This window comes from Mesoplodon mirus, assembly GCF_964341445.2.
Source record: "Mesoplodon mirus genome assembly, chromosome: 12".
In the NCBI taxonomy this organism is placed as follows: domain Eukaryota; kingdom Metazoa; phylum Chordata; class Mammalia; order Artiodactyla; family Ziphiidae; genus Mesoplodon; species Mesoplodon mirus.
Genome location: NC_138988.1, coordinates 75,134,402 through 75,149,840, shown reverse-complemented (window position 1 = coordinate 75,149,840; position 15,439 = coordinate 75,134,402). Strand labels below are relative to the sequence as shown.

Below are 15,439 nucleotides of genomic sequence, written 5' to 3'. Positions count from 1 at the left end.
GTAATGTTTTCTACTCCTCTGGCTACTTTTATGATTTTCTCTTTATCACTGTTTTTAAGCTACTTGAGTATGATGTGCCTTGGTGTAGTTGTATGAATGTTTCTTTTTTTTTAAGTTTTAAAAAAATATTTATTTATTTATTTGGCTGCGTCTGGTCTTAGTTGTAGCACATGGGATCTTTCGTTGCAGTGCTTGGGCTTTGTTGCCGTGCACGAGCTTCTCTCTAGTTGTGGCATGCGGGCTTATTTGCCTCTAGTTGTGGCATGGCCTGTGGGATCTTAGTTCCCCAACCAGGGATCAAACCCAAGTCCCCTGCACTGGAAGGTGGATCTTTAACCACTGGGCCACCAGGGAAGTCCCTGTATGCATGTTTCTTGTGCTTGGGGTTTGTTGAGCATCTTGTATCTGTGGATTTATAGTTTTCATCAAGTTCAGAAAACTTTTGGCCACAATTTACTCAGATATTTTTTCTGCTCTTCTCTTTCCTTCAGGGACTCCAAATACTCTGTCTACTAGGCTGCTTGAAGTTGTCCTGCAGTTCACTGAGCTTTGTTCATTTTTTTCCCAGTCTTTTCTCTCACCGTGTTTCATTTTGGATAGTTTCTACTGCTATTTATTCAAGTTTATTCATCTTTGCTTTTGCAGCATGTAATCTGGTATGAATCCCATTCAATGTATTTTTTTTTTGTAGTTTACATTTCTAGAAGTTTGACCTGGGTCTTTTAAAAATCTACCATATTTAATTTTCCTTCTAACTTCTTAAACACATGGAATAGTAATAATTCTTTTAATGAACTGTCTACTAATTTTATTATCGGAATCATTTCTGAAACCATTTCAGTTGGTTTATCTTTGCGCTGTAGGTCATACATTTCTGCTCCTTTCCATAGTGTAATTTTTAAAATTGGATGCCAAATATTGTTAATTTTACCTTGTGGTGTCCTGGATATTTTTGTGCTTCAGTAAATACTCTTGAGCTTTGTTCTGGGATGCAATTAATTTACTTAGAAACAGTTTGATCCTTTCAAGGCTTACTTTTTAAGTCTTCGTTAGGAGGGAACTGAGAAGCATCTAGTCTGGGCCTAATTTTCCCCACCATTGAGGCAAACACTTTGGTATCATTTACCCAATGCCCCAAGAATTATGAGGTTTTACCCCTTCAGCTGGAGGGAAAGGCATGATTTCCATTTTGTGTGGGCTCCAAAGATTGTTCTCTCTGTTCATTTCAGATGGTTCTTTTCCCACCTCAGATACTTTCCTCACACATATGTGCTGATCAGTCCTCAACTGACTGTCCCAGGGAACCCTCTGAACATTCCAGAGCTCTCTCTCCTATCCTGTGCTCTGTCCCGCAAGCTAGCTGCCTTGGCCTCCCCTTCCATCTCCTCAGCTCAAGGAGACAGCCAGGCTCAGCCTGGATCCCTCCTGCCTGCAGCCTAGAAACCCTGCAGACAATACACTCACCTGGCTTGTTTCGTCTTTCAGGAGTCACTGTCTTAGGCCGCCTGATGGCCAATGGTCAAACGTCATTGTTTCATGTATCCTCCCAGTTTTTTGGTTGTTGAACATGGGAAGGTATACAGCAAAGGAAACCATCAACAAGATGAAAAGGCAGCCTACGAAGTGGGAGAAAATATTACAAATCATATATCTGATGAGCAGCTAATATCTAAAAAATATAAAGAATTCATACAACTCGAAAAAAATCTGATTTAAAAATGGGTAGAGGATCTGAATAGACATTTTCCCAAAAAAGACGAACAAATGACCAACAGATACGTGAGAAGGTGCTTAACATCATTAATCATCAGGAAAATGTAAATCAAAACCACAATGAGGACTCCCCTGGTGGTGCAGTGGTTAAGAATCCACCTGCCAATGCAGGGGACACGGGTTCGAGCCCTGGTCTGGGAAGATCCCACGTTCCGAGGGGCAACTAAGCCCACGCACTGAAACCACTGAGCCTGCGCTCTAGAGCCCGAGACCCACAACTACTGAGCCCGTGCGCCACAACTACTGAAGCCAGCGCACCTAAAGCCCGTACTCCGCAACAAGAGAAGCCACCGCAATGAGAAGCCCGCGCAATGAAACGAAGAGTAACCCCAGCTGGCCGCAACTAGAGAAAGCCCATGCGCAGCAATGAAGACCCAACGCAGCCAAAAATAAATAAATAAATAAATTAATTAATTAATTAATTTTAAAAAAACACAATGAGATACCACCTCATACTTGTCAGGATGGGTATTATCAAAAAGACAAGAGGGGGTGCCCTGGTGGTCCAGTGGTTAGGACTCTGCACTTTCACTGCCGCGGACCCAGGTTCAATCCCTGGACAGGGAACTAAGATCCATCAGGCCGCACAGTGTGGCCAAAAATAAATAAATAAATAAATAAATAAATAAATAAATAAATAAATGACAAATAACAAGTATTGGTGAGAATGTGGAGAAAAGGGAACACTTGTGTCCTGTCAGTGGAGATGTGTGTATTTATATATATGTAATGGAATATTATTCAGCCATAAAGAAAGGAAATCCATCCAGTCACAACAACATGGATGGACCCTGAGGGCATTAAGCTAAGTGAAATAAGTCAGACAGAAAAACACAGATACTATATCATATCACTTATATGTGAAATCTGAAAAAAATGACCTCGTAGATACAGAGAACAGACTGATAGTTGCCAGAAGTGGAGTGTGGGGGTAGGTGAAATAGGTTGATGTGGTCAAAAAGTACAGACTTCCAGTAATCAGATAATAAAGTCCTGGGGATGGTGACGGTAGTTAACAATACTGTATTGTATATTTGAAAGTTGCTAAGAGAGTAGATCTTCAAGTTCTCAACACAAGAAAACAATCTGTGACTATGTGTGGTGATGGATGTTAACTAAACTTATTGTGGTGATCGTTTCAAAATACATACGTGTATCATATTATTATATTATATACCTGAAACTAATATAATGTTATATGTCAATTATATCTCAAACTTTAAAAAATCCACATAGGAGGGCTTCCCTGGTGGCGCAGCGGTTGAGAGTCCGCCTGCCGATGCAGGGGACACGGGTTCCTGCCCCGGTCCGGGAAGATCCCACATGCCGCGGAGCAGCTGGGCCTGTGAGCCATGGCCGCTGAGCCTGAGCGTCCGGAGCCTGTGCTCCGCAACGGGAGAGGCCACAACAGTGAGAGGCCTGCGTACCGCAAAAAAAAAAACAAAAAACCACATAGGAGAAAGCATGACAAACAAACAAAAAGAAGCGAGGAAAAAGCATAGTAAATATAAAAGATGAAACAGGATAATAGGAAAAACTTCCAAACATATAAGTAATCACAATAAATATAAATTGACAAAGTTCACTGATTAATAGAACATCGGCTTTTTAAAAATGCAGATATAAGCTGCTTACTAAAGACACACTTGGAATACAGAAAGGTTGAAACAAAAGGTGTAAAAATATATGAGTCCAAAAGAATTTATTAGGAAAAAAAGTGGGTCACTTCATAAGGACAAAATGCATACTACCAAGAACATATAACAATTCTGAACTTGTACTCACCTCCTAGTCTCAGAATACAAAGTAAAAATAGTTAAAATTACAAGAAAAAAAAATTTTAATCCACTGTCAAAGGGAGATTTTAACAAAATTACCTCAGTAATTGATAAATCAAATAAGCAAAAAAAAAATTGTAAGGATATAGAAGGTTTGAAAATAAAACTATAACAAGCATGATCTAAGGTATATGTGTGTATAGACTATCATATATATAAATAATATATTATCTACTATATATCTATTTTAGGTATTAGGTTATTTTTATACATAGATATCAATACTATATACATACATATCTATTATATATACAATAGAGAGTGCAATATATGTATATTTATAATATTTATAATATATTATAATATAATATATATGGATCTGAAATAGATATAACAAAATTTTAAGATTTGATGAAACTGGGTAGTGGATACAAGGATATTTGATATACTATTCTTCATTCTTTTCTCATACTTGCAAAATTTTCTAATAAATTTTAAAATTCATAATTACTCACAAGAAAATACAAAACTGAGCGCTAAAGCTGAGTCTCCTGTTTCGGCCTTTATAGATTCCCGACCCAGGAAAGACGAGGACTAGGACCCCAGATGTTCCCCACTTTCACAAAATTGTCCTCATAAATGACGTCACCAGCAAGAAAACAGCCTAGACGCTGGGATGGGGAGGAAATCAAACTAAGAATGTACCTGAGTAGGTGGGTATAGTATATATTAGGTATAATATATATTGGGGCAGAAAATCTCAGCCCTGCTCTCTCTACAACATTCTGAGAAAGGAAAGTCACATTTGAAAAACAAAGAAACAAAATATAAGGAAGGGTAAATCTGCTCCCTGCTACTCCTTCTTGGCTGGAAGTGATATTTGATCTGGGTGTTAATTGCTGGAGTGCAAGGATAAACCGGAAGGAATACCCCCCATGCTTGATTTCTACTTTCTTTGAATCTCTCCACTCATCGCACATCCCTACATGACATTGATTTGATTTCTACTCTTGAGCTAACTCTGGCCCTTCTCCAAGCCAAACAGAGTCTCAAGTCTCAGATGCCTCTTCACTCCTTTTTTTTTAGTTCTTTGAGTGCCCACTGAGTGTCTCACACAAAACACACGCTTAAAAAAATGTATCCCCAAAGCTATAGATTAAAAGAGACTTAAAAGGCCTATAAAACAATGAAGAAGTTTAAAGTATATGACGAGGGATGCACATTGGGTGATAAAACCATAAAGAAACATAAGGAAGTTTATTTTTGTCCTTACCGTAAAAGTAAGGGCAGTGGTTACTTTTGGAGGGAATGAGGAGGCAGAGATTGGGATTGGGCACATGGAAACTTCTGAGTGGGAGAAGCTCTATTTCTTGACATGCATGAGTGGTAGTTATAAGAGTATTTTATTATACTTCATTTGCCTTAAGGTGGTTTTCTGCTGGTGAGTTTTATTTTAATATTAAGACATTTTTATTGGTATATCCAATGAATAAATGAATGGATGGGTCTGGGCATTGAGCATCCATGGTTGCTAACTTCAAACAAGAAAGACATCCAGGCATTCTGTGCCCCGTGATGGGAGCACACACCACCACCTGTGACGTAGTCTAGCCCCAGATTGAACCTGAATCTGGTCACACCTCTAGATCCAACTCCAATTTATAGCACAAAGGAACACTTTAAATGGCACTACAGGTATATCATCAGTCAACTCCAGACTGTAAGAACCTCTGCAGGACAGCTGAGGGGAGGAGAGAAGATATGCAAGGGGAATGTGTTGATTAAAATAGACTTAAAAGGCATGTCAACCAATCACAGTATGTGGACTTGATGTGGCTCCTGATTTTATTTTTATTATTTATTTATTTATTTTTAATAGTTGTTATCTGTATTTCTGTGAGTCCGGAATCAAAGTGTGTCTCTCATAGGTTGTAATCAAGTTATTTATTTATTTATTTATTTAGTTATTTATTTATTTATTTGGCTGCGTTGGGTCTTCATTGCTGCGTGTGCGCTTTCTCTAGTTGCAGAGAACGGGGGTTCCTTTTTGTTGTGGTGCATGAGCTTCTAGTTGTGGTGGCTTTTCTTGTTGCAGAGCACAGGGTCTAGAAGCGTGGGCTTCAGTAGTCGTGGCTCGCAGGCTCTAGAGCGCAGGCTCAGTATGTGTGGCGCACAGGCTTAGTTGCTCCGTGACGTGTGGGATCTTCCCGGACCAGGGCTCAAACCCGTGTCCCCTGCACTGGCAGGCAGATTCTTAACCACTGCATCACCAGGGAGGTCCCGTGGCTCCTGATTTTAAACAAATAAATTGTAAACAAACATTTATAACATAATTGGATATACCAATAAAAACATACAATTCAAATTTGAACACTGATAAAATATTTGATGACAGTAAGAAAATCTTACTAAATTTTTCAGCTCTGATAATAGTATTATCGTTATATTTTTTAAAGAAAAAAGGTATTTTTTAGAGACACATTAAAATATTTACAGGGCTTCCCTGGTGGCACAGTGGTTAAGAATCCGCCTGCCAGTGCAAGGGACACGGGTTCGAGTCCTGGCCCCGGAAGATCCCACATGCTGCGGAGCAACTAAGCCCGTGCGCCACACATATTGAGCCTGTGCTCTAGAGCCCATGAGCTACAACTACTGAGCCCATGTGCCACAACTACTGAAGCCTGCGTGCCTAAAGCCCGTGCTCCAAAACAAGAGAAGCCACCGCGATGAGAAGCCTGCACACTGCAAGGAAGAGTAGCTCCTGCTCGCTGCAACTAGAGAAAAAAGCCCGCACGCAGCAACGAAGACCCAACGCAGCAAAAAAAAAAAAAAAAAAAAAAAAAAAATTACAAATGAATTAATCTTCAATTTGCTTTTTCTCACATAACTTCTTTTTAATTCATCTGTATTTGTTACAACTTTTAAAGGAGGATGTGACCTGAGCACTACATTTCCATTCACAAAACTTGCTCTCAGTTACTTTTCAAATGGCTTTACAACATGCCTAGGTAGGCTTATAATCTTGCTACTCTAAACAATACTTTTCTTTGGAAAATAAGCCCTATGTATGGATAGTGACTCCCATCAAGTTGGTTCAGTTTAGCATACTAATTTCTAGAGGCCTGGCACATGCAGTTGATAACTACAGGGGAGGGAAGTTTTAAAAAGTAGATCCCAGAAGATGAAAAGTTGCTTTAACGAATATTTTTCTTTTAAACATCAAGGTATATGCTTCAGAACACTTCAGTGACAAAAGATTTGGTCTACTAAAGAATCCGCTTGATAGCTAGACACTTCAGACCACGAAGTTAACATAGGTTACATACACCTTACAACAAACGCTACTTGCGTCTGTTAAAATAAGATTCCACCTGTTAAAATGCCAGTATGAAACTAGAAAAGAACTAGCTGGCCTTTAATGCCTAAAGTATCACAGTATCATACTTAGTAGAAAGAAATCTTATCTTCCCCTTAAGCAGTTGTCAAGCCATACAGATTTTTAAATGTAACAAAAAAATACTTGAAAACATATTATCAGAGGGAATGGAGACAGTGTTGAACACGAAGCCAATTTGCATCACAATAGGACAGCGAGGAAGTTGAATATGCATGGAGGTGAAACAAGATCATAAATGGGTCATAAATTGATAATTGTTGAACCTCATTATATTGATACTACTTACTATTTTCAGTACTTTATTTTTGCCTTTTTAAAAACAGCGTTAGGGCTTCCCTGGTGGCGCAGTAGTTGGGAATCCGCCTGCCAATGCAGGGAACACAGGTTCGAGCCCTGATCCGGGAAGATCCCACATACTGCGGAACAACTAAGCCCATGCGCCACAACTACTGAGCCTGCGCCCTAGAGCCCAAGAGCCACAACTACTGAAGCCCGTGTGCCACGACTACGGAAGCCCGCGTGCCTAGAGCCCGTGCTCTGCAACAAGAGAAGCCACCGCAATGAGAAGCCCGTGCACCGCAATGAAGAGTAGCCCCCACTCGTCACAACCAGAGAAAAGCCCACGTGCAGCAATGAAGACCCAACGCAGCCAAAAATAAAATTAATAAAATAAATTTATATAAATAAATAAAAACAGCTTTATGAGGAATAACTTACATGTCAATAAAATTTGCCATTTGTAAGTGTACAATTTAATATTTTGTAAATTTATAGAGTTGTGCAGTCTTCACTACAGTCCAGTTTTTGAACATCTCCATCACCCCAAAAGATTTCCTTGGGCCCTACCCTGCAGTCAGTTCCCACCCCCACCCCGGCCCTCCACTGCTCTGCTTTCTGTATCTCTAAATATGCCCTTTCTGGACATTTCACTTAAATACAGTCATGCAATAGATAGTCTTCTGCTGCTCCCTTTACTGTTATACAAGTTGGATACACTGACCTGCCCACCACCGTTGCTCCCCCAGCCCATCACTTAGTGCCCTGTCCCTCCGACTCAGGCCTCTCTGCATTGAGGCAAGGATCTGAGCTGCCAGCCGTGGCTGGCTCTGCATCCTCACCCAACTCAGCTGTGGACACAGAACCAGTCGCAGGGCTTTATATCGCATTTAGAGAAACAGACAAAATATCTCTCTCTTCTTTCTCCTTCAGCCTGAGGTGGGGATGCTAGGCACATTAGAAGTGTGGGAGCTAAGGAGACGGAGGCTGGCTTATTTTCTTGAAGACACCAAGGCAGAAGCAAGATGCTCTGTGTCTATATGTGCACGTGTGTTCCTCACCTGTGGCAAGAACCAGAGGACGGCATGACCGAGGGTAGGGAGAGTGAAGGAGGTTGCCCCCCAAGGCCTCTGGCCCCTGAGGCCAGCCTCCTAAGTATGCACCTGTGGCTGTGTATGTGAAGGTGCTGAGCACGCTAGTGCACAGCTGTGCACACACGTTTGCCCCATGGTTCGTGTATCTTCGGAGCTGGGCCCATCAGAGGCCAGAGATAGCCTAAGATGTCTTTGCCTTCTCTTTGTGTCTTTGCATTCTAAGAAAGTGGTTATTGGGTTTCCCTGGTGGCGCAGTGGTTGGGAGTCCGCCTGCCGATGCAGGGGACACGGGTTCGTGCCCCAGTCCGGGAGGATCCCACATGCCACGGAGTGGCTGGGCCCGTGAGCCATGGCCGCTGAGCCTACGCGTCCGGAGCCTGTGCTCTGCAACGGGGGAGGCCCCAGCAGTGAGAAGCCCGCGTACCGCAAAAAAAATAAAATAAAATAAAAAAATAAAAAATAAAAAAATGGTTATTGTGTCTGCTCTGTCACCCCATGCTTTGGTATTTTATAGTTAATCAGGAAGAATTCAGAAGGAACCTCCAATGATGCACTTCTCTGGGGAATGGGATCTGGGTCTCAGGTCTCCCTTTCCACTGTGTACTCTCTCATTCCATTTGAAGTTTTTGTCCTATATTTGTGTAATTTTCAAAACAAAATGAGGGAGAAATCATTGTTATTACCAGTGAGCCATGGTGTGTTTGCCTGGCTCCCTGCAGACTCTGCTTCTATTAGCTTAGTCTAGGGCTGAGCAGATTACAAAGTGCTATCAAATGCAGCTGCTCATTTAATCCACTCATTCATTCAACAAATATTTGATAAATGTTTCCTATGTGCCAGGCACAATTTTAGAAGCTAGGGATAAAAATACAGAGAAAAATCCCTGCCCTTCTGGGGATTTACATTCTACTGAGTGTAGAAAGACATACAACAAAATTAATCAGTTGTATGGTAATGAGAGGAGAAAAGACAAGGCACAGGAGGGTGATAGGGATGGGAGGCTGCCATATTGAAGAGGGTGGTCAGGGAAGGTGACCTGAACAGACTTGGAGGAGGTAAGGGAGTGACCAGGGAGCTCTCTGGGAGAAAAGGGCTCCAGAGAACAGCAAATGCAAAGGATCGGAGGCAAGAGCATGCCCAGCTTGCTTGAGGAAGAGCCAGAAAGGCAGCGTGGCTGCAAAACAGCCAGTGAGAGTAATGGAGCTGGGATGAGAGAGGTAAGAGGGTCACCAGATCGGGTGGGGCTGGTGGGCCACTGCAGGGCTTTTGGGTTTTACCCCAAGTGAGGTGGGAGCCATTGGAGGGTTTGGCTGAGGAGGACATGACCTAACGAATGTGTTCACAGGGTTCCCCCGCTGGAGACCAGACTGTGTAGCAGGGAAGTGAGGTGACCGTGAGGAGGCTGCTGAGAGAGGTGGTGGAGGTGTAACCACGCAGGACCTTATGGGATCTTCCCGGGACAGACCCCTCTCCCATATCCTCTGCTTTAGCTGCTCTCTGAAGTACCTAGGTAACAGTATCTGCACATTTTCTGAGTTGTTTGGCAGATGCTCAAATCACCACCAAATGGAAGAAATTAACTACCTGATGACCATGAGCTCGTAGCCCCCAGACTTAAGGGAACCTGAGGATTGATCATGTTCACCCCTGTGACACAGCCCGTTACCTCACCATCAACCAGTCAGAGAATTGTGCTCAAGTTAACCTCCTGCCCTGGGACTCCTCTCCCTCGCCTGGCCTTTAAAAATGCATTCCTGAACCCCAAAGGGGAGTTTCGGTTTTTTGAGCGCTCCTGTCCTGAACCCCTTGCTTGGAGCCCTGCAGTAATCGCTGCCCTTTCCTTCACCACAACCAGGCGTCTGCAGAGAGGCTTTACTGTGGGGTGGGGGTGGGGCTGACCCAAGGTTGGTTCCCCAACAGGTGGGCGTCAGAGTCTGTATTTATCTGGAAAGAAGCCACCCGTAGGGGTTGCCGATGGATTGGAGGTAGGGTTTGATGGAAAGAGAAGAGTCAAAACTGACTCCAAGCTTTGGGAGCTGAGGAGCTGGGAGGATGAAGTTGCCTTTGGCAGAGACGCGGTGGCCTGGGGGCGGCGGGGAGCAGTGTAAAAGATCGGGAGGACCCCGCCTTCTGCCTGGACGAGTTAAAGAAGTCCGGGAGGCGGTGGATTCCCACACGTGGGTACTGTTGACGTCTCCATTTCACAAGTGTGGACACTCCTGCACCGGAGCCCCGCGGGCTGGCCGGATCACGTGCCGTAGGCGGGCGCCCCCTGGCGCGGGGAGGGAAGTGCGGCGGCGGCGGCCGGAGCGCGGGGAGCCGGGCGGCCCCTCCTTGTACTTCGGCGGGAGCATCCCCGGCAGACGCGAGGACCGGGAGCTGTACGGGCGGATCGTGTCGCGGCTGCGGCGCTTTGGGGCGGAGCTCACCGAGCACTTGGCGGCCGCCGATCAGGGCGCGGACGGTGAGGCCGCCGGGGCGCGGGGCGCGGACGGCCAGAAGGGCGAGGGCAGGTCCGGCCCCTCGACCCAGGCCCGCTCTCTTGCGGGGAAGCTCCCAGCAGGGCCCCTCCCCTGCCCGATAAGGAAAGGCTGCCCGCGTGCGTCCGACCTGTGAGCCCACTCTCCGCATTCAGTTACTATCTTGACCTTTGGGTCCTTGGAAAACTTTTTCGGGCTTTTTCCGGAGGCGTTTGTAGAGAGGAGCAGAACGGGAGTGGGCCGGGCAGCTTCAGCGAGATGCCTCACCCGCTGGCATCTTGTCTCCCACCTAGGACTAAAGCTTTCTCTCCTGCTACCCCTCTTTGGGCCGAGGTATCAGCCCTCCCTCAGACCCGACAGACCCCAGCTCCCGCGACCACCGTCTCTCTCAGGCCCTCTGATCTGTTACCAGTATGTGCTGCTCCTGCGGCGTGCTTGGCCCGGAATCTGGCTGACTTTCTACTTTGGAAATGGTGCCAGAACTCTTGTACTTCTCAGAAAACCTTAAATGTTCTCCCCTTTCCCCACCAGGGGCAGATCCAGGATCTGAGGGACCCAGTGCAATTCTGGGCAACCTCTTTAAAAAGACGAAATCACAAATCACAATTGTTGGGGCTTTTGGAAGGGCCTGTGCAAGGCAGGGACCCTGAAGCTTAAGTCTTTTTGGTTTCAGGGTCTGTGCCCCCCTGCCTGGTGGCTCTCCAACTTTACTGTGCTCAACAATCATCTGCGGGAGCATGTTGAAAATGCAGATTATGGGATAAAGCCTTAGAGTCTATTTTTAAGAAGTTCTCCAGTTATTCTGCTCTGATGTGGGGGGCTGTGAGCCTCGTGCTCCTAGTGGATTTTAATCAAGCTGGAAAGCTGGGCTCCTTGCCCTGTGACCCCAGCGCCTCTCCTGCCTTCCTTGCCAACACCCCTACTGGTTACACTCTGCATTCCAGCACTGGTTCTCAAACTTACCTGGCTATGAGAATCACCTGGAGATGGGCCTGGGCTCATTGACACCTGGGTCTTTGTAGTTTGGTCAAGTTCTCGGGTGGTTCTCATACCCACCACAGTTTGAGAGCCTATGAGGCCCTAGTTTCCCTGCACGGGGCCAGCCTCTTGCTACTGCCTGCCTTTCCCCCACCTGGAATGCGATTCCTCCTTCTCTCCACCCCGATCACGGACCCATGGTGAATTAGTTCTTCCTTCCCTTCATCTCATCTGTATCACTCCTCTGGCCCTAATCACACATCCCCCTGCAAAGGAGTAAATTTTTCTTTCGGGCTGTTTCATTTCCTCACTCATTTTCATGGAATCTTAGTGTTGGGTGGGCCCTTGGAGGTCATCTCTTCTGGCTCCCACTTCCATGAGCAGGGTGGGCCTTGGGGGGGGAGTCGACAGCAGAGGAGAGGAACTGAGGACCAGGGCGGGCCCTTGACCAGCTTTCCCTCAACCACAGGGGAAGAGGCTGCTGGGGGCGACAGGCTCATCCATGAGCAGGACCTGGCCTGGCTGCAGCAGGCAGAGGGTGAGTGGCGCTCCCCCCTGCCTGCAAACTCCCCTGGGGTCTTAGATCCCCTGGACACGCCTGGCCTCCCCACCTAGAAGGGACTTTCTAGAGCTCCCTCCCCACTACAGCCAGACTCTGTCATGTCTCCCTTACAAGCCCAAGTGAGCCTTGGTCTCCTCTTTCTTCCCAGTTGTTGTGTAGAAGTGGCCCAGCAGCCCTCTCTGGGTATAGGCTACGAGCTGGACCGGGCCGTGGCCCGCAATAAACCAGTCCTGTGCCTGTTCCGCCCGCGGTGTGACCAAGGTGAGCACCCCCAGCCCTGGATGGCCGCCCCTGCCTCCCTCCCCAGCTCTGAGGACCCCACCCTCCGCTCCTTCCTTGTGGGGGCTCTGAGCAGTGCCCACCCAAAAAGGGACAGGAAAGGGAGAGGAGGGGGGAGTGTGGGAGGCAGCCACCTTCACCTCCCTCCTCCTTCCCAGCGCTCTCAGCCATGATCCGGGGATCAGCCGAAGGCTCGCAGGTCCAGGTGTGGGGCTACGAGGCGGCAGAGGCGGCGGCCGTGCTGGATGGGTACTTTGCAGGGGATCCTCCCGAGCGGTGGCTGCTCCCCTGACCCCACTACTTGACTTCACCCCAGCTCATTAAATTCTCCTGACCCCAGACTTGCTCTAGTACCATTCCTACCCCTTAGCCCCAGTACCAGATTCATGGCATGTTTACATTCTAACTTTCCGTCTGTGTGAGAGTGGGGTGGGGGCAGGTCCCCCGTAATATCCTCTTAACACCCCACTTCACTTCAAGATGTAGAGACCCTTTAAAGATCCACAGGCTCCCAAGATGAGGATACTTCCTAACGCCCTCAAGCTCCCCCCAGGAACACTCAGGAGTGTGGAGGAAGCTGATCGATCGTGGGAGTGGCCATTCCTCTCTGTCTCTGATGCAGGGCTGGGTCTGGGGCAAGTGGGCCAGCCTGTACCTGGCCCTGTATCACGTGGACCTTTATTTCCCTATATTATCGGTGTAAGTCACACAGGTCTGCCGTGGGCTTTCTCTGAGGATGGAAGTCTGGACGCCTAAAGAAAACAGTAAAGGAGGAGGAGGGCTGGGTGTGTGCGATGGAGGGGCAAGTTGAAGTGGCCCATTGAGGAAGCTGTCTGGTCTGCTTCCAGAGAAGTATATGAAAAAAAGAAGTTTATTCAGTGAACAGAAGACGGTGCCACAGACACTGGTAACCGCCTACCCTCACGACACGGGAAGGGTGCACTCCTGAGCCCGTGGCCCCAGGACTCTGGCGGCTCCAGCGCTCCCTGCATCCTACCCCTCAGTCGTAGCCCTCGTCGTCTTCCTCCTCGTCGCCGAAGAAGAAAGTCTCTCGGTCCAGGTTCTCAGACTCCTCGTCATAGGAGAAGCTGTCATTGTCCAGCTCCTCTTCGAACTCATCCTGCTGCCACTCAGGCACATCATCCTCGTCGTCGTCGTCGTCGTCCTCCTCCTCCTCCTCCTCCACCTGCAGCCCCGAGGAGCCCTGGGGCCTGGGAGAGCGCCTCGCTCAGCCCCAGAGGAAGCCTAGCGCCTCCCACGCCCCCCCGGTGGCTCCGCCCCCTCCACTCACTGACTGCCGGGCACGTTGGATCCTTTCGCCTCCCGGGCCTCTGATGATGGGCTCTGGAGACCAACCCGGAAATCCTGGAAAGGAGACGGGAGGATGCGGGGAGCAGGAGAGCAGAGGACACGGGGCCTCTGTGCCCAGCCTCGCTTCACCCAGCGTCCTCTGAGGGCCGAGGGGGGCCCGGCCCCTGCCAGGAATGCCCCCCGCTCAGCACCGCCCTCCACAAGCCACTGCCTCTGTGTAATGTGACTCAGAGGTGGTCTCCAGGGACCCAGAATACTGCGGTGAGGCACCACCCCCACTTCCCATGTATGTTCACACCTTTTCTGCCCAAGTTACTACCAGTCCGTAAGCTCCCTGAGGGTGGGATTCCTACTTTAGACTTGACATCAGAGTATTAGAGCCAGAAAGAACCTCAGATCCCCTATTCTGGGGGATGCCAGTCCCTTGCCCCCAGTCCTAGGATTCTAAATCCACCTTTGCAAAGAGTCTTCTGAAGAAGCCCCCCAAGTGATTCTTGGGAGCAAGCAACTGGCCAAATACCCTTGATCTGGGATAACCAACTCCATTTTGCAGGAAATGCCAGGTGGCTAAGGGGCAGGCCTGGGAGCTGAGATGCATGCCAGGTCCATTTACCCTTGACACCTTTCCTTCAGGATCCCCCAGGGCGGCCGGGCCGGGCGGGCAGCTACCTGGGTGGAGTGCTGCAGGATGGCCAGCAGCCGCTCCTGGATCCGCCGCAGCAGCTCCAGGCCCGTGCTGAGGTGTTCCGCCCGCAGGAGGCGCAGCGAGGAGCCCAGGTCTCTGCAGCGCAGCAGGGTCTCTTCTGCAGAGGGGGCAGGGCACGGGGGCTCCCTCCCTTCTTCCCGTCCTTCCACAGATGCATACTGGACGCCCACTATGTGCCACCCACATCTACCGGGGCCTAGTGCCTAGAGGTGGGGACAGGTTGTAACCAAAGCAAAGGTCGGGTGAAGGGCTCTGTACTGTGTACCTGAGGACTGGAACTTTATAACCGTGATAAGGCTATGAAGGACAGAAAGGGGACAGAATGAAGGTGGGCAGCTGGCTCTGGTCACCCACCCGTTTGTGTGTCGGGGGTGGGTGCTGGGGGAGAGGGGGCAGGAGAGAGCACTGAGTGGGCAGGGGGCTCACCCAGGAGGATCTGCAGGGCGTTGGTGTGCAGCTCCAGGGCCTCGGTCTGCTGTTCCACCACGTCCATGTGCTCTGTGTCCTGGTTGTAGAAGCTGTACACGCAGGCGTAGGCCAGCACCTGCGGAGCCCAGGCCGCTGCTCCCGCTGAGGCCGCCTCCCACCAGCTTCTTCCTCCCTCCCTCCCTCCCTCTCCCAGCCCACCAGACCCCTGGGCACATCGCCCCCCTGCCCCGCCCCGCCCCACACCTTTCGAGCCTGCTCGAGACCCCGGCAGGCGTCACTGAGGAAGGTGAAGGATCTGGGCGGGGGCACCTCGTGGATGGCAGACACGCGGTTCTGCAAGTTCACAGCAAAGTCCTGCGCAGGGAAGGCGGTCAGT

General features: G+C 48.3%; 2 protein-coding genes across 4 annotated transcripts in view; one reads left to right on the top strand and one right to left on the bottom strand.

Moving 5' to 3' along the window:
• Positions 1–10,370: 10,370 nt before the first annotated feature.
• DNPH1 (2'-deoxynucleoside 5'-phosphate N-hydrolase 1) lies at positions 10,371–12,944 on the top strand (the record flags this gene model as incomplete). Its single annotated transcript, XM_082638943.1, has 4 exons — positions 10,371–10,782; positions 12,246–12,314; positions 12,498–12,599; positions 12,776–12,944. The coding sequence occupies 4 exons, from the start codon at positions 10,371–10,373 to the stop codon at positions 12,907–12,909; spliced, it is 717 nt and encodes a 238-aa protein (XP_082495069.1). The 3' UTR covers positions 12,910–12,944.
• A 526-nt stretch (positions 12,945–13,470) lies between these two features.
• The window catches only part of CUL9 (cullin 9), a 37,728-nt gene continuing 35,759 nt past the window's right edge, over positions 13,471–15,439 (bottom strand). The window contains exons 37-41 of one of the 3 annotated variants that reach the window (XM_082637291.1): positions 15,307–15,417; positions 15,061–15,178; positions 14,598–14,731; positions 13,909–13,982; positions 13,471–13,828 (exon numbers count right to left, since the gene is read on the bottom strand). In XM_082637291.1, the coding sequence (XP_082493417.1) occupies positions 13,618–13,828; positions 13,909–13,982; positions 14,598–14,731; positions 15,061–15,178; positions 15,307–15,417 (648 nt within the window). In that variant the 3' untranslated portion in view covers positions 13,471–13,617. Of the gene's footprint in view, positions 13,829–13,908; positions 13,983–14,597; positions 14,838–15,060; positions 15,179–15,306; positions 15,418–15,439 lie in introns of those variants that run through there. The other 2 variants (XM_082637292.1, XM_082637293.1) reach the window with 2 other exon arrangements.